The 24,738-nt window shown below is 39.9% G+C and overlaps 1 protein-coding gene across 14 annotated transcripts in view; it reads left to right on the top strand.

Annotated features, from left to right (window-relative positions):
• Nucleotides 1–24,738, top strand: part of LOC126869923 (potassium voltage-gated channel protein Shaker) — a 200,209-nt gene that overhangs the window by 116,936 nt on the left and 58,535 nt on the right. The window contains exons 1-2 of one of the 14 annotated variants that reach the window (XM_050627189.1): nt 4,373–6,887; nt 7,944–9,594. The exons of 11 other annotated variants lie outside the window; for them this stretch is intronic. In XM_050627189.1, the coding sequence (XP_050483146.1) occupies nt 9,521–9,594 (74 nt within the window). In that variant the 5' untranslated portion in view covers nt 4,373–6,887; nt 7,944–9,520. Of the gene's footprint in view, nt 1–4,372; nt 9,595–24,738 lie in introns of those variants that run through there. 2 more of the 14 variants (XM_050627200.1, XM_050627190.1) reach the window with 2 other exon arrangements.

The following is a 24,738-nucleotide window of genomic DNA, read 5'->3' as shown; positions in this document are numbered from 1 at the left end:
AGCGATTTAACGACTAGGCGATTAGTAGAGAGATGTTGATTTATGGTGGGTACTTAAGACTATTGAGGGTACGCAGTAAAGGTGTGTGGACATCCAGTTGCCATCTTGCGTGGGGCCTGGTTTGTGTAGAGAGTCACCGGACGTAACAGATACGGATAGCGATGCGAATGTTTCCGGATAAACGTACGACGTTGCGTCGGGTGGCTCGTGACAGTAAAAAGCACGAAAAACACGCTCGCGTGATGGAAAAACACTCGTTAGCTGTTGTAAATGATAATTAGGGACGCATCGACCGCGACCCATTTCGAATCCTGCAAGTACGTTCGTCGAAAAGCGGTAAAAATGTAGCAACTTATCGAGATAGAAGGACGAACCGATCGTAAATTTCTGTATCGCGCGTCAGCTACGATGTTGACCGAATTCGTTTCCCTTGTATTTTATACTTAGCCCAATTTCTTCGGGGCTCGAGCTTACGGCGATAGAAAATTGCCGGTGCCAGTTTGCAATTTCTGAACGTTAGTCGGGAAATTTATACGCGTATATAGAGATAATACAGGCGATAATGGCGGGATCGTTGCAATCATTTTAGCGTTGCTTACGTGTGGCTTAAATGTTGCCAAAAAGGGAGATTGCCAACTATGATCGATATTATATTTTTATGGAGATCTGTATTAATGCTCGAATAAATGATTCTACAGACCTTGATGTATTTTTATGGCGATCCTGTCGTTAAGAGTGGTCGACTAAATAGCGATCAGTCAGTTTGCAACCGATAGGTTGATATCGCGAACTTTCGACGAGATTAACCCTTCGCACTCGAAATTTTATTTCAATTTCGTTAGCAGCAGCTCGCAACGCTTTCAACTACGTCCGTCATCCTGCGATCCGCACGCTATCTATTCCAAGTTTGAACTCTTCGCACTCGAGAGGCGACTCTCCCTGTTTATGTTAGATTTCTACATGTCCAATTGATGAGAGTGCAACATCGGTTCGTAAATTGGTTCCTTAGCTCTTTGTGTTCTTTGTTAGGAAGTGTAAAGTGTTAGACTTTAACATTTAGCCAACCGCGCGCGCCACAGCGAGCTATACGTTTCCATCATGCAATTTTTCAAGTATCGAGGGCTAATATTCACTACTTGAAAAATAGAGAAGTCTAAAAATTGTTTAAGCGGTTAATTATATTTGCAGGAATAATTTTATTTTACGATTTCATACATTGTTTGTACGAAACGTCAAATTAAAAGTATAAAGAAATATAGGTAAAATTAAAAATATCAACCCTTTGCACTTTGGAATTTTACTTCAATTTCGTTAGCAGCAGCTCGCGACGGTTTTAAGCGTTTTATTTGAAATTTACTTGAACTAAAAAATAAGACAATTTAAATAAATAAAGGAAGATAGAAATTCACTTAAATACCAGTTTTATTCGCACTATTGTTTTATTTTCTAATTTTTAGACAAAGCAGCTCCTGAGATAAAATCTGACGTCGAGTCACACTCGACATAGCAGTGCAAAGGGTTAACGTTCAAGCTGAAGGTAAATTAAATGTATCGAGTGGTAGTACGATTTGGTTATTTATTTCCACTTTTTAATATACACGAAGCGTATAGTATAGTTTAATGAAGTTTGGATGAAGACAGTTGTAAGATCTTGTTGACCTGTTCAATTTCGTGTGCGTCTATAGGAAGGTCATGTTGTATAGATATTTTGGAATCAGGACGAAGGAAATTTGCTACGGTTGATTTATTATGTCGATGACGCATCCAGGAGAAGCATGTCGTGAAAAACCAATTAATAACTGCGTCATCTCCTTCCAACGGATCAGAGGAGATACAGAATACTTCGTCGTTTCTTTCAGCACTTTTTCATACTCGCGAAGAACGTCAGAGAAAGCTATCAAAAAGCAAATAAATTATCTGTGAAGCAGAGGCGACTTCAGCTTCGCGTGTTTCCTTACGAGCTGAAAATCGCCGTCTCTTTCCAGCGTGTTATAGCGAACCTGGCACGGAATTTCACGCTGGCGCAATAATTGTCCTTAACTCCGCCAACTTCTCGTCATTTATTGATGACGTTATCGTCGGCTGTAGCTACAGTCAGCTGTCGCTGCTGAAATCTCGTCCGTCGAATTTTCCTAACGCGATGCCCAGTGCACCGTGCATTTTCCTTCAGGCACAGCCGCAAGCGATCGCAGCGATCGACGGCCGAGCTGATCCACGCGACAAACCGTCGCCAGAAATTTGGAAATTCGCGTCTAACGATGAGTCGATAAAACAGACGATAACTCGTTGCGATCGATCTAATACGGTCCAACGTGGTTTGTGAATTATATTCGATGAGTTGTATGCTGCAAACTTTTGCCCCCCCCCCCTCCCCTCCCCCACCATTTTCGCTTTTATCGTCCCCCGTAAGTTGCCAGCGAGCTTCTACCAAGGCGTTTATTTTCGGTGGAAATACGAGCTCTCGCAAAGAGGTGCCTTTTAAATAAACCGGTTGAGAAATCTAATGGAGCTGTTCGCTCGTTTGCTCTACGTTAACGGCTTTGGACGTAAAGACAGATGCGAAGGTTTTACGATACGTCGATGACGATGTGATATGCCTGCTGCAACTTAAGGGAATGTACATCGGCTGTTTTCACGAGTGCAGCGCAGGATTTTGGCGACTTTAATTACACGCTGATTTAATTATAAATTGATTGACAATCAGACGATGGCTGGCTTGCAGACTCTAACGTTGTATTGGGTTGCCCGAAAAGTGTCTTTCTTGACAGACGCGTCTTTTACAACGATGCATCTTTATACAAACATGAAATCTGATCAGTCGAACGTTGTGATCTTTATTTTGATAGAACAAAATGGATCATAATGGATCATTCGATAAAATAATATAAAATGGAAAATGTAGTGCATCCGTTATTTCTTTACAAAACGAAAGAAACGTTTCGGGCGACCTAATAATTACGTGTTTATTTCTACAGGAAAATTTTACACTGCAACTAAGTTTCTTCTCCGCGGTGGATAAGAAATCTAACTTTTATACATAACTGCATTCTTTAATGAAGCCAAGGTGGATTTTTTCTTAGCTCATCAAGAGGTTTAATTTGATTCTTTCATTCTCGAAATTAGCAAGAAAAGTTCAATTTTTCCGAAACAGCTTTTCATCCACAAATTCACGTGACGTAGGAAGAAAGAACGATATTTTCTCCTTTTTATTTTTTTCCCACAATACACTAGTTTGTCAGCTGTTTCAGGCAGGTGTGAACATAACCCTGTTTTCCATTATTTCCTTATAAAACGAAAGAAACTTCTCGGACGATCTATTACCTATCACCGTTGCAAATCGACAAATCGCTCGAGTCAAGCCGCGCGAATTGCGTCCATGTTAAAATGTACACAGATGTCCCCAAGGAAGAAGCTTGATGAGTTTACCGATAGAGGGATATTGCGGAAAGAAACGTTCCTGGAGCTTTTAACACTTTGATTGCCACGCTGAAATCACGTGTTTCGCTGAGGGCGCCACGGGAGTATTTTTATTATTCAAAGCATATAATGGCAAAACAATAATAAATTGATGATGTAAGACAACATTCTTGCCCAATGGACCGTTTATCTTATTAATCAACGGGTGACCCACCGTGGCACCTTGGTAACTATTGATAGCGACATATTATAACAAGACTTCGTTTATTTCAACAAACCATTCGCATTGGTTATTTCGACGTAAGCAGAACGTGCGGAATATATCGTTAAAACGTGTAGAAGATATTAGTAAACGGTATTATGATTATTGTTATGATTTCGACGAAACATTCGACTGAAATGGTAGAGGTCCGGAAAAAAATGATGTTTCTGATAAAGCAATGGTAGTGGTAGATTACAAGAGAGGAAAATGTGCTGTAGATTTATCAGATCAAATGATAGTATGTTCTACACCACATAGAAGAACCCTCGAGTGGTATATAAAATTAGCTTTCGAGTTATTGTTAAATACATCAATTTCAAACGCGATGATGCTCTATAAACAAGCAACAAAAACGAAAATCGAGGTATCAGATTTTAGAATGGCACTCGCAACTCACCTTACACAGTGCCATTCACCAGAGCCGTCAAATATATTTATTCGATAAAGATTGCGACACGAAATGCAGAAGAAAGAAGGGCAAGTGTACCTGGCATGAAAATTTTACAGAGAGTGCTATAAAAAAATGTTAAACAATTAGAATGAAAACTTGCTAAGAATCGGACCAAAAAGGTGACCACCTATCGTCCAGATTATATCGACGAGCCACGTTTATGTTTAAAGTGTTTCAACACAGTGCACCGTTAGATGCGACATTTGTTCTCATTTTTTTTTTTATTGATGTTCTAATAAAAATGTTTAATTGTTCAACGGGGCACTTCTAATTTCAAAGTATCTTCTATTTATCGGTTATATTGAAAATACGCTAACTGTCAATTTTCATACAATTTTTACAATTGTAAGAAGTTGAGGCGTTCCGGTCGCTAATGACCACCGTGGCGCCACAGGAAAAACCATGGCCGGTCGTATATGACCAACATGGCAGTCAAAGTGTTAAGCTAATCGTTCGATCGTGAATAATATTTTCAATCTGTCTTGAAACCGTCTGGTCGCGTGAGGTCATCGGAATCGTGTGACTACATCGAAGTAGCTACGTTTAATTCGTGCCATAGTAATATATTCGTGGCTACTATAATAGTCGCGTTGTAAATGAAGTCAGTGCGGAAGTTGCGCATCGATACTGCACTTAGATCCTGAACCGAACCGGTTGTCGCTGCAGATAGCGATAAAGGAACATGGTTGCACGGTATGGCTGACGCTCGGTTTTTTCCCCCGGACACGCTAAAAACCTCGTCGATAAGCATGGCGTGTAAACCTACGACCGTTACCACCGTTTCTTGCGTGAACGCTGTTCGATACGGAATTCGTTGAAAAAATTCACTCGATCGGCGATTCTTTCTCCGCTCGATCATAAAATACAAAGCTGGAAATTATCGGAGGATCGAGGGCGCTTCTGACACTGCCCGCGCGAACACAAGCTTCAGCGCGTCAAACCATGGCGGCAATTGCTAGCCACAATTCGTTACGCGTCACGTGTACATTTTTAAAGGTGGCGTGCGCGATTGCGAGACTAATTGAGGCCTTGATACCGCCAGGAATTACCTGCACTTTCTGGGGGAACTCGTTTCTTTCCACGGAACGTAGTATGGATTTACCCTGCGGCTTCCACGCTGCTCGTGTCGCTCCTTTCAGTTCCAACTTTTGTTTTCTGCTCTTCAGCAGAAATTCCACACTTCCGTTCGGAAATACCGATGGTTCGCGCGATCTGCATTTTCAACAGGGACTATAAATTCACTGATTCACGGCGCACGTCCAATTAGGATCGAGGGTAACGATGAAAGATCGGCTTTAACAGAAGCTGCTTCGTTATGGATTCACGGCGGTTTCTTTGGCCGCCAAGCGACTGGTAGGCGGAGCCAAGTGAGCGGAGCACGTGGCGCGCGTGGTACGCTGCCTCGAAGAACTGGACGTGCCGCAGTTACCTTTCGACCTGTCAACAATAGACGTAGCGCGTCGCACGCGCCACGCCACTCATTTTCTTCCACGCTTCGACCGCGAAAACACTGCCGCCACGTTCGTGTGCAAAGAAAGTAAAACTTTCAATCGACACAGTGCTCCGTTTTCTTTTCCCTCGTCGTTTAAACCGTGCGTTTGTTTCATCGCCGAAAAGTGCACCGAGTTCCATCGAGAAAGATGGAAACTTACATTTGCGCTGGTGGTTCCGAAAAATACTGAGACGGTGTTCGATTTCATAGTGACGTGACGAATTGTCCAGCAGCTTTAGACGAGGCGGGTAGTGGATCCGAGTGAGGAGCGGAACGATCGAAAGTGAGAGGTCGAGTCGAGGCGAATCAACCGACAATTCTTCGTGACCATGGCTGGCCGCGTCGTTTCGAGTTATATCGCGGAAAGAACTTGCATCGAACAGTGCGACTTCCGATCGAATATCGTCGCGAGTTAGAATCTACTCGCTTTCGATTCGGTGATCTTGAAAACATCGAAAGCGATAAATAACCGCTCAACGTGTCCTACTGTTTGCCACGCAAGTGGCCGTAGAAACAGTAGAAATATGTTTCGTTCGGGTATCACGTTTCCGCGACAAGTTTTCTGCGAAACGATGAGCTGTTCGTTCGAAATGTTATTCGTCAGAGCCACGGCGAAAGTGTGTGCTGTAGTGTCGTACGGAGTATCGATTACCATTTCTGGAGTAGCTGGAACGATAATAGAGGCATAAATATTACTCGAACATTGCGGTCTGCCGCTTTAGCCTCTGACGTCACGCTCTCCGGTCCAGCGAGTCGGTGTCGTCCTTACACAAATTTTTCAAAGATTTTCGCATCAATCGTCGATCGCACGCAGTGAAAAGTGGTTGGTCGAGTGTGTTTAGTGAATTGTAGCTTGGACGCAATTGCATCCGATCTGACGTTCGATTACTTTACTTTCTTCGCGAAAAAGGCTTTGGTTTTGAGTTGCGTTGCGTTAATTTTTTGTAATTAAATAATAATTACAAATTAATTGATAATTAGGTTTCTAGTCGCGGTAACGAGGTGGTGTGGCGGTTCAGTGGTTTCTTTGTCGGGAAGTTGCTCCTGGCTGATTTTTTGCCGACGATCAGGCACGTTCGAGCTACGCCTCCAAAGGAATAGAATTTCCACTCTCGAGTACCTGTGTATAAACAACGGGATGTCGTGATCGTTAAGAGTCGCGAGAGCATCGCTTTGAATGGAGTACTCGTTAAGCGTGAAAACGAGAGAAGGTCCGCCAACGACTCGAACTTTCCTATTGCGGGATACTCCCGTTAACCTCTTAGGTACAACGCGCCACAATAGTGGCTTTCGCGGATGTCATCTTATATTACGACGCGCCACTATGGTGGCTCACTCTACTAGCTCATTCGCTCACCGTTTCAACTAAATGATCTTTTTCAATTGTTTCGCTTCGCACTCTTTTGTGCTCTCGCAACGTTCTATGACAATGTTAACGATATACAGGCAGAATATATAGTCTTTGTTTTTGCCAGTGTCAGATATCAATTTTTTGCGTTAAAATAAACGTACTATTATTAGATGCTCTTTTTAACATACCGATCCGTCTCCTTCTAATTTCGTAGAATCTTCAAGCTGAAAATATCGCTTGGAAATAGAAAACGAAGAGCAATTTGAAAAACACTATCGCGCTATGAGCGTGAAAATTGTGACGTGTATGTGGTGCTTTAAAATATATCACACTCGATTGTATTATCGATTATTAAAGTAAATTATTCAAGTTCAAGTATACGCATCGTATCTTTACGAAGAAGTATAATTTAATTACCAAAAACTTCGTTCCAATGTGCTCGCGTAAGCAACACCATGATCCGTCACACGTTGCAGTGCCGTATCGTTTACGCGTGACGTGATGTGATGCTTTAAAATATATTACACTCGATTGTACTATCAATTATTAAAGTAAATTATTCAAGTTCAAGTATACGCATCGTATCTTTACGAAAAAGTATAATTTAATTACCAAAAACTTCGTTCCAATGTGCTCGCGTAGGCAACACCATGATCCGTCACACGTTGCAGTGCCGTATCGTTTACGCGTGACGTGATGTGATGCTTTAAAATATATTACACTCGATTGTACTATCAATTATTAAAGTAAATTATTCAAGTTCAAGTATACGCATCGTATCTTTACGGAAAATTATAATTTAATTATCAAAAACTTCGTTCCAATGTGCTCGCGTAGGCAACACCATGATCCGTCACGCGTTGCAGTGCCGTATCGTTTACGGGTGAAACTCTGCCGTACAAAGAAACGGCCCATGCAAAATTCAGTACCTAAGAGGTTAACGAACGTCACCTCTCGTCATTTGTTCAAGATCGTGACATTTTTCGTACACCAACCTCGGCAATATTACTCGAACTGTACCAGTGCGGATAGTTGCATACGTCGTTGGAGAGAAACGATGGTCGTTGTTCGCCGATATTGTAACTTCGTTTTGCATTCGGTGGAAGGGCAGAAAAATATGGTAACGGAAATGAAGTAAAGAAAAGGTAAATTCAGCGAATAAGCAATGGCGGAAGATTGACTCGCGGTGCGGAACGCGAACGTTCTATTTCGTTGAACGAGGGTCGCGTGACTGAAATCGATGGACGAAAAGTCGCGTTTATCGCGATCCGCTCGGTAACGGAGGCTGCAACACCGCAATGCTGCATCGTGCGACTCGCTCGACAGAGAATGGAACAAAGCTCGGCAAACGAATTGCTCTTCGCGTTCGTCCGTTTGAAATCGTCGGTGCGGAAACGTACGTTTCGTACGAGCTGCTTTTTCCTTCGTTTCGAATCGAATTGGAACGTAAGGGGCGATCGATCGTCGTCGTTGCTGGTGAAATCGCGATTAGAATTTTTCAGAAAATTCGCTCGTAAGACGGTTAGACTAGGGAAATTCTTTTCTCTCCGACAAAGGGGAATTTCTTTTATCGACGGTCTTGTTGGGTTATTATCGGTTGGGTTAAAATTGAAATAGTAACGCGAAACACGTAATTGGTAAACAGGTCACGGCGGGTTCTCTCGACGAAGCACGGGACGCAAAGAGTTGGAATTTGTAACACGTGCGAGACACTCGATTAATTTTAGCGATCACGCTGCGTATAAATCAATCGGAGCTCTTTCGCAAAATGGGACCTCGTTTTTCAGTTTTCGCCAGATACACAGAGAATGCGAGACTAGCGGATCTCGGACACGCGGTGCTGCTTCTTCCTTAACGGAGAACTCAATCCCCTTAAGTAACTTCCTTTCAACTCGACTACTACGCTTAGTTCGCAAAAAAAAAAAAAAAGAAAAAAAAGAAATCCTTCTTGCAGAAAGCTTGCAACGAAAGTTTCTTTGTAACTCACCGGCGTTAAGAGATACCATTACTTTTTATTCGACGAAACGAATCGACGATAGATGTTGCACGTTCGTCTGCCTTACGACCATCTGCGATTCGCCAACCTAAGGTGACGTTCGTGCTGTCGAGCAGTTGGCGGTTTCTCGTGTACGAACCAATTCCTATTCAGTGTAATCGTAACGAAGAATGTGTGAAAGAAAAGACGAAACGGTAAAGTGATAGAAGATTAAAAAAAAAAAAATAAATAAGTTGAGTCGAGGAAGGTGTGAAAGTACAGGCGATCGGCGATAAGCGAAGGGGATGCGCGACCTTGGTCGATGCTGGTCTCGAGGATTATTTTAAAAGAGGGACAAGGCCACTTATGGAGCGGCACGACGAGCGGTTCCTACGGCTGAGAACGAAACGGGCAGACGGTCGATCGGGAAGCGGGGCTGAAAATAGAGAGCGCCAGGCTTCACGGAGATACGACATGACACCGGACACGGATCATCCACGCTCGTAGCTTCGGCGAGGTATTATGAAACTGGAATGGCCATCGAGTTCTCTGTTGCCCGTGGAGATTGAGGTATGGCCGCGGTAGCCGGCATCTATGGCTTCTCAGAGGACCGACACGTCAGATATTCCGAGCATCGGCAGCATCCGTGAGTTTCACGTGAAAGACGAAAGCGAATCGATAGCCCCGAACTATCTTAGACTACTTTTGCTTGAACGTTTCTCGCTTACGGTTACGTCACGCGATCCTTTTGTCGCGCTATTTTGCCGTGTCTTTTGGGAAAAGGAACAAGAACCGTACGAATTATTCCGCGTTATCGCCGTCAACATTTGCCGCGGATGAAATTTTGCTCAGATTCCTAGCGAAATTCTACGGATCGTTCTTTTTTTTTTCCCCGAAAGACCCGTAAAAAGCGGACGGGATGAGAACTTCCTTTGGGACGTGCTGCATCGTACAGGGTTTCTTTCATATTTTTTCCTCGCTTTTCTACCTTCGTACTTTCCATGGCTGTAAATCATTTGAATGCGGGTTACGTTGCATGCACTGTATTAACGAACATCCGAACTGTCTTCCACCTGGAAAAATAGCGCTTCCGCTGACATCTACTTCAATTAAAACATTCGCCATAGTACGTTCAACCTTTAAACGTTCTTTATTCAAATATAGCCGTCGTATCGTAAACGCGAATCTTGCGAACTCGAGTCGACGGTAAACGATATTTCGCGCGAGTTCAGGACGAAAGCTGGACGATTGGCGTGCAACTTATTAGCGCAAAACTTCTTAGCACGGATGAAGGGAATCTCGTTGAGGCTGGTCGAAGCAGTTTTAATTGCGCTGCAGTTTGGTCCACGGATATTTGTAGAGGATGTTTAGTCGTGTTCAACTCACGTCGGGGTTACCAATGTAGAGGATGGTTTGTTGTTTGAATAACGAGATAACTTGCTGTTGAAACCGTCAAGTTTATTTTAAGATAACAAATAAATAAAAACGGACAATATTCGCTAAGATGCTGAGGTGGGTATGTCGTGTTAGGTGCGGAAGAAACACTCGAGTATATTTAACGACATATATTTATCAACTTACATTTTGCTTAGAATCCGCGATTACAAGTTCGACTTCGGGTTCAAGTTCAAGTTCGGATGATGATTGCTTAAGATGTTGAGAAACTCGAATCAATTATTACTGCTAACTACCAACTATCGACTTGGACAGGCGTCTAACGATTGACCTTCCGTCAGGATGATGCTGCAGACGAAAACTATGATGGGGTGTGTCTAAGGATACGAGATCGTCGGATTAGTTGAGAAAAGCCTTGGTTCGGACAGTGAGGGAAATTGACGTTGCTGTTAATTGGTTAATTTCTGTGTTGGTGGTTGGAGAAGGATGCTAACCGCCCTTGACAGAAAGTTGCTAGCGGGAAGCATCGTACGTGAGAAAAGCAGATTTCCTGTATCTTCTCGTAGTAGGTGATAGGTTTAGGGACTGTTAAAACAGAGACTATTTGTTCCTTTGGAGAACCTTAGCTAAATAAATCCTCAGATTTATAGCGGGTCCTTGGGCTAGCTTTTTTTTGTTTTTATTTGGTAGACTTTTTATAATCAATTCTCATTGGGAATTACAAGTAAGTTATTTTGGCGTGGTACTGTAACTTGGATTACAAGAGTTTATAGTATGTTTGATTCTAGTTGAATCTAACGCTTCGATGTAAAGGGTATCGTCTTTTCAGTCTGCGGATCTGATCCGTCGTGTCAAGTGATTGGGTAACTAATGGGTTTTGGTGGTTGTTAACTCTTATACCATATCTGTTACTGAATTTGGATATTTCTTCTTTAACTGTGAGTGTCTTAAGGTCGCGATGTACTGTTTCGTTGGCAACATACCAAGGTTTTTCTTTTTTTATTTATTAAAATTTACAATCAATTCTCGCATTGAGAATTTTCAGTAATTTTCTCTGGCGTGGCGCAGTGACATGGCTAATTACTTATAATAAGTTAATACTTTATTATAGATAAGTATGATTTATAAGTAAGTATTGTAAATAAGTAAATATTACTTAATATAAATATCTAATTAAATCTAGTATTTAGGTCTAACGGGTAGTGTCTCTTCAGCCTGCGGATCTGGTCCGACGTATCGAGTAATCCAGTAATTAGGGGGTTTCGATGTTTGTTGACTCTTTCGCTATATCTGTCGCTATATTTTGCTATTTCCTCTTTGACTGTGGCAACATACCAAGGTGCACCTATTAAGGACCTTAGAGTTTTTGATTGGAATCGCTGGAGAATTTCTATGTTGGAATTACTCGCTGTTCCCTATAGTTGGATCCCATAGATCCAAACAGGTCTTAATATGGCTTTATATAGCATTATTTTACTCTGCGTGTTTAAGTCGGAGCGTCTGCCAATGAGTCAGCAGAATTTTTTTAGTTTTCATTTCATTCATTGTTTGGATTTATCTACAGTGTGCCGTTCCCATGTCATTCTTCTGTCCAGAATCATGCCCAGATGTCTCACTGTATCTTTGTTCGGAATTGGAATATTATTTACGGTCACCCGTGGGCAGGATTGTTTTCGCAGCGTGAAGGTTATATGACTGGATTTATTTTCATTTATTTTGTAGCGCCATTTGTGGGGCCACTTTTCCATAGAGTCGAGACCTCGCTGGAGAGTCGAGGAGGCAATTATCGGGTCTCAGTGGGATGCTAATAAAGCTGTATCATCAGCAAATGTCGCTGTGGCTATCTCTGTTAAAGTTGGCAAATCGACAGTGTAAATGTTGAACAGCAGAGGTCCAAGGACACTGCCTTGGGCTATGCCAGCTTCTATTGGAAATGTTGCGGTTATAGCGTCTAAGTATTTAATCATGATCAGCCTATTCCTTAGGCTAACTGAAAATATTCTGTGCAATCCGGCAATCATCTTGTCAGAAGAAAGTTTACTGTCGAGTGCCTTTACAACGCTCGTACTAACAGATTCGCTAAAGACAGTGTACAAATCGCTAATAAGATCCTTCGAGACTAATTCATAACTGATAGATACTAATATTGATTTGCACGACTGGCTGATAAACTGGAGAACATGGTCATCTATTTATACTGATCGAGGGGGCGCCGGAAAATTCAAATTAGTCTTCTTCTTATTTTCTTAGTCGAGTTTATTTATCATTACATTGTGTACGTCCTAACGATGTTGATACTCCGATGCAAAGCAACAACATGATTCGCTCCATGTACCGCTACATATTTGACGATTTCATTTCAAACTGATTTCGAAGGAGGAATTTTAAAGGCGATAAAAAAAAGTGGTAAACGAGAGAGACAAGGCACCGGTGATGGGATTAAAAAAGAGTTGGCTCGTAAAATGCGTTCGAGTCGAACGGGGAATTACAAAGGGAGAAGAGTTCTTTGGCGTCGGCGGATGCATGGTATAACTCGCATTTTCCAGCCGAGCTGCCTTCCCGTAACGCTTACTCGCAACTTGGTAATTGAATAATGCAGATGCGCAATAGGACACGTGGTTCGAGTCACTTGGTTACGCTGATCCTTTGTCAATCACTTTGCGCCTATACTCGCTGCGTTCGAAGAACGAAACACCGCTTCTTGTTATGTACACGTTCAATCGATCCTCCTACTCGGTAAAACCATATAAACGCATATTGTTGTGAACATAAACTTTCCCTCACTTTTCCCCTGTATTTCTTAATCGAATCGAACCGAGCTATGTTTCCGCATAGAAGAGATTTATCTTCTTCTTTTTCCTCTTCTAACTGTTTGCAACGAAACTATTATTCGTAGGGTTTCTCATGGGCCGAGAGGGATCGCAAAGTACAAATGACAGAGTCAATTTGGCCAGGAGTTAACTTTACGAGCGATATATTTTATTGGCGTTGGAAGAAAGAAGCTGGAACAGTTTCGAGATATAAACGCGGATGTACTTGTTCCGCTCTGCGCGCTGATTTTCTCAAAATTGGCTATGGACTAGCACCGACCCAGTTGCAAAGTTTTTACCGCCACGAGTCGTAGAAATTGGTCGTTGCATTTGCATTCTCCGTGTGGCAAACTACGCAACGTCCGGCTATCTCTTCCCGTACTTTTCGAACGTTTCTCCACCGTCGCTGTATCTTTCGTTCTGCAAATACCGCCAGGAATGTTACATTCATTTACAAGGACACCCGTTACGTAATATTTCGATTAGACGTATAAATACGCGAAAGTCACGGTCGATGGGAAGAGAATGGTCGATTATGATCGTGAATTGACAACTACGTTAACAAGCAGCAACACGACCCCCCCCCCCCCCCCACCCACCCACCCGAAACACCTATATTTCATCGACTTTGTCAGCAATTAAGGCCGAAGCTCTTAGCAATTAAGATCGGGCTGATTCTCATCCACCTCCGCGAGCCATGAAAATTTCAACTTGGAAGAAGCGTTTGCACGCGTAAATCGGGAAATCGCGACCGGATTAATCACCGGTGTCGATGTTTTCTTCTCCAGCTATTGCTCGCTTGTATATCGATAATCTCGGCGGTGCACACATATGTACGGAAGGGCGGTCGCGACAGTGCAGAGGAGTAGAGTTGAGACGTGCCACGGTCGTGGGTTAATTGATTTCCAATAGCTGGCTGACTGACCGGCCTTCGGAGCCGCGTACAAGCGCAATCCTGTGTCCCCCACACAATCAACTACCGATATGCTAACTGCGGAACGGATTGTACCGATTAAACGGCGATTGAGAATTCATAGGTCCGTATCGGTGAATGGCGCCAGTTAATTGCATTTTGCAACCACCTTCTCTCCTCTGTTGACTTTATCGTTTCGTTTCTTCTTTTACTTACCTGGCCGCATTTCGTCCTGCCTGCGGTTAACGCGAGCACTTAGCCAGCTGCATTTCGTGGTTACCGATGAGGTGGCCCGTTTAATTCTGCTAATCGAACGACGCATTCAAAAGGCCGTGCGGTGCAAGCTCGAAACGAAAATTCGATTTCCACTGCAATTTCGTTCAACCGTCTGCTGTCCTCTATCGATCGAAGCTACTCTCACCAGGCGTTCAAAACGTTCGTTAGTTTTTGCCATTTTTGTAAATCGTTAAATAGACGATAGATATTGTACGTTTTTCCTTAGGTTTTCTTTAACACTAGAACTACCGATAGTTAACACGAAGATATTTCTACTAAAAGCAGTGAGATTGACTGGTGTTTAAAAAATACGTAATAATAGAATATTTGTATATTTATTGATTTATTGCTTTCTTACGGAAGGAATTCCATGTTATTTAGTACATTTTTGGTATTATTAATCCATCTGGGACCATGATCGAAATGAACGAGGGTTGACACATTTATAAAATTGTAGAACCAATTGTAGGTCTTTTGATTGCTGTGGTATTTTTAGCGTTAGCATCTAGCGATCTAGCGATCGATCCGGAATTTCCCTGGTATCTGATATCATTATATCGAATGATACGCAGTAAAAATTGTAAAAACGTGTGGGAAGTTGTAGAAAACGGGGAAACTGGTTAATGGGAGTTCGATAAACTGCTCGCAGGACCCTTTTACGCTTTGACAAGTATCAGCCATTTTGGCTGGTGTTGGTATAAGTAGCCTTGATACAAAATTATTTTCAGTTTGAATACATAAAAAACAAAATAAAATTCATTATATGAATTATATGAATTATGATCCCTAAGCGAGGTTTGACAAATTTGTAAAATTGTAGAACCAGTCATTTTGACTGATGTTGGTATAAGTAGCCTTGATACAAAATTATTTTCAGTTTGAATACATAAAAAACAAAATAAAATTCATTATATGAATTGTGATCCCTAAGCGAGGTTTGACAAATTTATAAAACTGTAGAACCAGTCATTTTGACTGATGTTGGTATTTTTAGATTAGATTGAGGTTAGGTTAGTTCTAGTCTAGAACTACCACACCAGTCAAATTGACTGATTTTACAATATTATTTTAAAATTCCTACTTCGCGTTATATTTTTTTCTACAATGATGTAGTGACTTTGGCAATGATAACTAAAAGAACAATATAATGAATTTTCTTTTCTTTTCTTATGTATTCAAATTGAAAATAATTTCGCATCAAGACTACTTATACCAACACCAGTCAAAATGGCTGGTACATATCAAAGTGTAAAAGAATGCTGCGATCTGTTTATCGAACCCCAATTAACCAGTTTCCTCGTTTTCTACAACTTCCCACACGTTTTTACAATTTTTACTGCGTATCATTCGATACGATGATATCAGATATCAAAACAATTCCAGATCGATCGCTAGATCGCAAAATGCTAAACGATCGTTCGTTCCCAGTATGACAATGGATCTCCTCACACTTGCAGGTTTCTTCAATACGTTTCGATTGAACAGAATGCAACGAACACATTCGACTAGCTTCCCATTTACGCGCTGCTCCTGTCAGACGCGATACCAACGATCGGCAAGTTTCGGGTAGAATTCGCGCGTAACAGCGACCTTCGCCACGGTATGCGGAAAGTTAAGAGATCGGCGGTTTACACGGGACCGATCGCGTTTCCCTTTTGTCCGCTTTCGACTGAGCGCGATGGGAAGTGACTGAAGTTAGAATCGGATCGATTAAAAGTGTGGAAATGGCCGAGCTGCCAGTTGCACGTGCGTGTCCCGGTTGAAATTTGTCAGGCTGCGAGTGTAATGGCTACGGGCAGCTTTTCTGTACGCGTATAGGTGCGCAAATGAATTTCAGTTAGGCGCGTTGTGCATGGAACGACTGGTCGTTTGTTCGCCGGTGATTTTGACGTATTAATTATCAGGCTGCCTTCGAGCCTCGTTTGTTATTGTCTTGCCAGCCGCCACCAGCCATTTGTCTAAAAAATCCGCTCGATTCGATATTAATGTGTGGCCGATCCAACGACCAAGATTGATAAACGATAACGAGGCGACGGAAGGTAACTGCGATCGTGCACCGTATCGATAATTAATCGTAAACAGTGGTTTTAAGCGTCGTTATGACGATTTCACGCTGTTCGTTGCAATTAATTTTGACACCTAATTTTCAAATAGCAGACACAACCGATGTCGATTTTTCAACGACTCGGTGGTAAAGATCGATCGCAATCGAAAGATTTGTTGGCGTTTGGTTGTATCGATGAATCGACAGTGTCGTGAAAAAGTTGGGCTATGGTGCGCGAACGTGCTCGAGAACGATCATCGATGCAAAATGCGAGCGATGCAGAGTTGCTCTGCAAAGCTGGCAGAAACAAGTTTCTGCTATCGTTGGTTAATCCGATACGGATACAAGAATGGTTTTTCCTGTAAAATGGTAGACAATGGTAGGGATAATGCAACGCCGCACGTCGTTGTTGGAGCGGCATCTCTGAATACGGTACAGCAGTGTGGCAAGTGCGGAACACGGGTTTGACTTTACCGACCGTCTGGATATCCGCGTTTGATACACCGATACGGCACACGAGATGAACGCTCGCGATTCAAATCTTCCTACTGATCGGACGCCTCCGACGAAACGCGGTTCTGATCGTCGAACGTTGTCGTTGTCGTCAAACTTTCACGTGTATTACATGAAACTTTGAATCTTCGCATATTTTTTAAATTGCATATATTATACTTATTCAAATTATGTCTCTTATATATATATTTTTCAAAAATCTCCTATATGTTTCTTCTAAAACGAATTTTCCAAAAGAAGCAGGAAATTATTCTCAAGTGGAAGAACGCGTTGAATAAAACGCGATTATAATCATCGAACGTTGCCATTCCTCTTCAAACGTTCACGTGTATTACATGAAACTTTGAAGCTTCGAATATTTTTTAAATTGTACAAACTTATTAAAATTGTGTGTTTCTTACATACAAACTTATTAAAATTATATGTTTCTTATATACATATTTTTTTTAAACTTTTTTAGAACTTTCCGAAAGAAGCAGGAAAGCATTTCTGCGTGGAAACATACGTCGAATGTAACACGATTATGATCGTTTAAGACTGTCATTCTTCTTTTCAAATTCTCATGTGTATTATATGAAACTTTGAATCTTCGCATATTTTTTAAATTGCATATGTTATACTTATTCAAATTATATGTCTCTTATATATATTTTTTTCAAAAGTCTCCTATATTTTTCTTCTAAAACGAATTTTCCAAAAGAAACAGGAAATTATTCCTGCGTGGAAGAACGCGTTGAATAAAACGCGATTATAATCATCGAACGTTGCCATTCCTCTTCAAACGTTCACGTGTATTATATGAAACTTTGAATCTTCGTATATTTTTTAAATTGCATATATAATACTTATTAAAATTATATGTTACTTATATATATATTTTCTCAAAAATCTCCTATATGTTTCTCCTAAAACAAATTTTCCAAAAGAAATAGGGAATTATTCTTAAGTGGAAGAATGAGTTGAATAAAACGCGATTATAATCATTGAACGTTGTCATTCCTCTTCAAACGTTCACGTGTATTACATGAAACTTTGAATCTTCGCATATTTTTTAAATTGCATATATTATACTTAGTAAAATTATATGTTACTTATATATATATTTTCTAAAAAATCTCCTATATGTTTCTCCTAAAACAAATTTTCCAAAAGAAGCAGGAAATTATTCTTACGTGGAAGAATGCATCGAATAAAACGCGACGTTGTCACCAGTTGCTTGGTAGCGCAGATTGATCAAGATCTGTCGAACTTGTCGGTTGCCTCAGTAAAAGAGGAACGACCAGCCGGAGGATTGTCCAACGACAAATTGGCAATTAGCATTTTCCATGCGGTTGAAGACGCCAATTAAAATGCCACCTTCTTATTATCAGTTGCCACCCCTTTCACTCATCTCGAAGGAAAGTGGCACTTTCTGTTCTTTGGCAAGCACCTTCCACGAAACCTCTTCTAACCTGCTAAGCGTAACTATCCACTGAAGATTCCGAGGAAGCTGAACGATATTCGTATTAGGTCATCCCATAAGTTCGTGCCGACTTTTGTATATAAACATACAGCGATAAGGGACCAATGCACTTGAGCTTAGCTGATCGAGAACAGGCTAGAGCAGATTTTCGTGGGTATAAGATCGTAATATAGCGAACAGAGTGACTTCTAACAGTAAAAAATCACGAGTGAAATGCGTATCCATTTTCGACATCTCGTGTTATATGAATTTCGGAAAGGAAGTTCTGTAACAATTGCCACGAAAAACATATGTGCTGTTTACGGAGAAAATGCGCTTTCATCTCGCACCTGTAGGAAGTGGTTCCAACGTTTTAGAGCTGGGAATTTCTGTTTAGAAGACGAGGAACGCTGCGGGCGTCCTCCTCAGACAGACGAAGATAAAATTCGGGATCTTGTTGAAAAATCACGAAGTTTGACAGTTCAAGAGATGTGAAATGTTCTGAAAATACCTAGGACAACGATTCATAGGTGTTTAAAAAAGATAACATATATAACCGCTCGAAAAACGGCACGAACTTATGGGATGACCTAATAGTAGCGTGTTTCCATCACATTGTGTTCCGCTACAACGTGGCGGAAACGCGTGCAAGAACCGCATGAACGAAAGTATCGGTTTGCTATTTCACGCGGCAAGAGATTGCCTTCTTCTTCGATATTATCGTCATATCGATTCGAATTACGCAATTAGATTGACATTAACTATAATCCACTTTCGTTCCACGTAAGATTAACGCCATAACCAAAGAGCTATCTTTACTCTCCGCTTCTTTCTCCCTTTTTGTCGCTATCCGATCTCGATATTTAACTCTGTTACGCTACGAGGTTTACCACAGGCTGTATTTTCTAACCGTCGCTCGCGGTCCTACAACGTCGCAGGCAGACCGTCTTATCTGCCCGCCGGATCATATACAATATATCGACGAGAGCATAGTTGTCGCCAAGCAGCGAGCTCTAGAAACGTCGATTTTTGACCGTTACGTTTTTTACACAAGAACAGGTATACGTGATCATAGGCGCGAGCGGTGGCGTGACCCGAGCATGGTGGGGGTCGTCTTCCAAATGAGACAAAGGAATAATCGAAGGGCGTTCAGTTCCTTCTGACGAGTCAAACGTGACACTTCGACAAATCTGACGAGCAAACGAATTTATCTAGAGATATCGCAAAGTCGAGTCAAATTTCTGTAACATCTTCATCATATTATTGTAAAATATATTGTTCTATGTTAACCTGTTAATACAGTGTTACATTCATTAAACCACCTCTGTTATCCTACACGAAACAGGGGAACGACTATTTCGCGGCGTCGATTAACATGATCGTAGCGAGAATTTACGCCTCTCGCTGACGCTTTCTCCTAGCGACCGCGTCTCTCCGCGAACGGTCGTAACAGCTATATCATTTATTAATTTACCTACAACAATTAATATTAATTACTTATGAAATTTTGGATCAATACTTGGAATATTTTTAATAATTCAAATTATCTCAGGATTATTTTTATCAATAAATTACTGTCCAAATATCAATATTGCATTTAATAGAATTTTAAATATTATAAAAGATATTACCTCAGGATGATTAATTCGATTAATTCATATAAACGGAGCATCATTTTTTTCATTATATATTTACATATTTTATTTAATTTTATTTTATTTACATTAATTAACTTACAAATACCTTACATTTTAGGTGATCCAGATAATTTTAAAATAGCAAATCCAATAATTACACCAATTCATATTAAACCTGAATGATATTTTTTATTTGCATATTCAATTCTACGAACAATTCCAAATAAACTAGGAGGAGTAATTATACTTTTTATATCAATTTTTATTTTATATTTAATTCCATTAATTAATTTAAATAATTTAAAAAATAACAAATTTTATTTTATAAATAAAATTTTTTATTGATCATTTATTAATATTTTTATTATACTTACTTGATTAGGAAAACAAATAATTGAATACCCATATACTAATTTAAATACATTATATACATCATTATATTTTATACATTTAATTTTCTCATTTTTTATAAATAATATTTGAGATACATTGAATACAAATTAGCTTCAACTTATTAACTACGAAAATAGGAATGGGGAAGTATGAAAGAAAGTAGGAAACTAAGAAGTATGTTTCCATGCGCTCATAAAATTTGGTGGGGTATACAGCCAGGTATAATTCCTTAGGAAATTTTGAAAACAGATGGGGGGGTGCAAACCCTTGGAGGCGGAGCAAAAGATATTTTTGCAATGTCCGTCTGTTGCGATTCTGTACTGCTTCTGTCGTCCTCTTTCTTACAACTCTATAATTTTCACTGCTTTAATACTTTCCTTGAACTATCAATATTATATAGCAGCGTTCTATATCCAATTAATAATATTAGTAGGATACACTGAATTGAAATTAGTACGTACAGTACATTGAGAATAATAGTTTTAACTCGTTAACAACGAAAATAGTAATGGGAAAGTATGAATGAAAGTAGGAAACTAAGAAGTACGTTTCGATGCGCTCATGAAATTTGCTCGTGTATAAAGCGAGGTATAATTCCTTAGGAAATTTTGAAAACAGATGGGGGGGTGCAAACCCTTGGAGGCGGAGCAAAAGATATTTTTGCAATGTCCGTCTGTTGCGATTCTGTACTGCTTCTGTCGTCCTCTTTCTTACAACTCTATAATTTTCACTGCTTTAATACTTTCCTTGAACTATCAATATTATATAGCAGCGTTCTATATCCAATTAATAATATTAGTAGGATACACTGAATTGAAATTAGTACGTACAGTACATTGAGAATAATAGTTTTAACTCGTTAACAACGAAAATAGTAATGGGGAAGTATGAAAGAAAGTAGGAAACTAAGAAGTACGTTTCCATGCGCTCATGAAATTTGCTCGTGTATAAAGCGAGGTATAATTCCTTAGGAAATTTTGAAAACAGATGGGGGGGTGCAAACCCTTGGAGGCGGAGCAAAAGATATTTTTGCAATGTCCGTCTGTTGCGATTCTGTACTGCTTCTGTCGTCCTCTTTCTTACAACTCTATAATTTTCACTGCTTTAATACTTTCCTTGAACTATCAATATTATATAGCAGCGTTCTATATCCAATTAATAATATTAGTAGGATACACTGAATTGAAATTAGTACGTACAGTACATTGAGAATAATAGTTTTAACTCGTTAACAACGAAAATAGTAATGGGGAAGTATGAAAGAAAGTAGGAAACTAAGAAGTACGTTTCGATGCGCTCATGAAATTTGCTCGTGTATAAAGCGAGGTATAATTCCTTAGGAAATTTTGAAAACAGATGGGGGGGTGCAAACCCTTGGAGGCGGAGCAAAAGATATTTTTGCAATGTCCGTCTGTTGCGATTCTGTACTGCTTCTGTCGTCCTCTTTCTTACAACTCTATAATTTTCACTGCTTTAATACTTTCCTTGAACTATCAATATTATATAGCAGCGTTCTATATCCAATTAATAATATTAGTAGGATACACTGAATTGAAATTAGTACGTACAGTACATTGAGAATAATAGTTTTAACTCGTTAACAACGAAAATAGTAATGGGAAAGTATGAAAGAAAGTAGGAAACTAAGAAGTACGTGTCCATGCGCTCATGAAATTTGCTCGTGTATAAAGCGAGGTATAATTCCTTAGGAAATTTTGAAAACAGATGGGGGGGTGCAAACCCTTGGAGGCGGAGCAAAAGATATTTTTGCAATGTCCGTCTGTTGCGATTCTGTACTGCTTCTGTCGTCCTCTTTCTTACAACTCTATAATTTTCACTGCTTTAATACTTTCCTTGAACTATCAATATTATATAGCAGCGTTCTATATCCAATTAATAATATTAGTAGGATACACTGAATTGAAATTAGTACGTACAGTACATTGAGAATAATAGTTTTAACTCGTTAACAACGAAAATAGTAATGGGAAAGTATGAAAGAAAGTAGGAAACTAAGAAGTACGTTTCCATGCGCTCATGAAATTTGCTGGTGTATAAAGCGAGGTATAATTCCTTAGGAAATTTTGAAAACAGATGGGGGGGTGCAAACCCTTGGAGGCGGAGCAAAAGATATTTTTGCAATGTCCTTCTGTTGCGATTCTGTCCTGCTTCTGTCGTCCTCGTTCTTACAACTCTATAATTTTCACTGCTTTAATACTTTCCTTGAACTATCAATATTATATAGCAGCGTTCTATATCCAGTTAATAATATTAGTAGGATACACTGAATTGAAATTAGTACGTACAGTACATTGAGAATAATAGTTTTAACTCGTTAACAACGAAAATAGTAATGGGGAAGTATGAAAGAAAGTAGGAAACTAAGAAGTACGTTTCCATGCGCTCATGAAATTTGCTCGTGTATAAAGCGAGGTATAATTCCTTAGGAAATTTTGAAAACAGATGGGGGGGTGCAAACCCTTGGAGGCGGAGCAAAAGATATTTTTGCAATGTCCGTCTGTTGCGATTCTGTACTGCTTCTGTCGTCCTCTTTCTTACAACTCTATAATTTTCACTGCTTTAATACTTTCCTTGAACTATCAATATTATATAGCAGCGTTCTATATCCAATTAATAATATTAGTAGGATACACTGAATTGAAATTAGTACGTACAGTACATTGAGAATAATAGTTTTAACTCGTTAACAACGAAAATAGTAATGGGGAAGTATGAAAGAAAGTAGGAAACTAAGAAGTACGTTTCCATGCGCTCATGAAATTTGCTCGTGTATAAAGCGAGGTATAATTCCTTAGGAAATTTTGAAAACAGATGGGGGGGTGCAAACCCTTGGAGGCGGAGCAAAAGATATTTTTGCAATGTCCGTCTGTTGCGATTCTGTACTGCTTCTGTCGTCCTCTTTCTTACAACTCTATAATTTTCACTGCTTTAATACTTTCCTTGAACTATCAATATTATATAGCAGCGTTCTATATCCAATTAATAATATTAGTAGGATACACTGAATTGAAATTAGTACGTACAGTACATTGAGAATAATAGTTTTAACTCGTTAACAACGAAAATAGTAATGGGGAAGTATGAAAGAAAGTAGGAAACTAAGAAGTACGTTTCCATGCGCTCATGAAATTTGCTCGTGTATAAAGCGAGGTATAATTCCTTAGGAAATTTTGAAAACAGATGGGGGGGTGCAAACCCTTGGAGGCGGAGCAAAAGATATTTTTGCAATGTCCTTCTGTTGCGATTCTGTCCTGCTTCTGTCGTCCTCTTTCTTACAACTCTATAATTTTCACTGCTTTAATACTTTCCTTGAACTATCAATATTATATAGCAGCGTTCTATATCCAATTAATAATATTAGTAGGATACACTGAATTGAAATTAGTACGTACAGTACATTGAGAATAATAGTTTTAACTCGTTAACAACGAAAATAGTAATGGGGAAGTATGAAAGAAAGTAGGAAACTAAGAAGTACGTTTCCATGCGCTCATGAAATTTGCTCGTGTATAAAGCGAGGTATAATTCCTTAGGAAATTTTGAAAACAGATGGGGGGGTGCAAACCCTTGGAGGCGGAGCAAAAGATATTTTTGCAATGTCCTTCTGTTGCGATTCTGTCCTGCTTCTGTCGTCCTCTTTCTTACAACTCTATAATTTTCACTGCTTTAATACTTTCCTTGAACTATCAATATTATATAGCAGCGTTCTATATCCAATTAATAATATTAGTAGGATACACTGAATTGAAATTAGTACGTACAGTACATTGAGAATAATAGTTTTAACTCGTTAACAACGAAAATAGTAATGGGAAAGTATGAAAGAAAGTAGGAAACTAAGAAGTACGTTTCCATGCGCTCATGAAATTTGCTCGTGTATAAAGCGAGGTATAATTCCTTAGGAAATTTTGAAAACAGTTGGGGGGGTGCAAACCCTTGGAGGCGGAGCAAAAGACATTTTTGCATTGTCCTTCTGTTGCGATTCTGTCCTGCTTCTGTCGTCCTCTTTCTTACAACTCTATAATTTTCACTGCTTTAATACTTTCCTTGAACTATCAATATTATATAGCAGCGTTCTATATCCAATTAATAATATTAGTAGGATACACTGAATTGAAATTAGTACGTACAGTACATTGAGAATAATAGTTTTAACTCGTTAACAACGAAAATAGTAATGGGAAAGTATGAAAGAAAGTAGGAAACTAAGAAGTACGTTTCCATGCGCTCATGAAATTTGCTCGTGTATAAAGCGAGGTATAATTCCTTAGGAAATTTTGAAAACAGTTGGGGGGGTGCAAACCCTTGGAGGCGGAGCAAAGGACATTTTTGCATTGTCCTTCTGTT

Source organism: Bombus huntii, chromosome 1 (genome assembly GCF_024542735.1).
Source record: "Bombus huntii isolate Logan2020A chromosome 1, iyBomHunt1.1, whole genome shotgun sequence".
Classification (NCBI taxonomy): Eukaryota; Metazoa; Arthropoda; class Insecta; order Hymenoptera; family Apidae; genus Bombus; species Bombus huntii.
The sequence above is the reverse complement of the archived record's forward strand: the minus strand, read 5'-3'. Positions and strand labels throughout refer to the sequence as shown.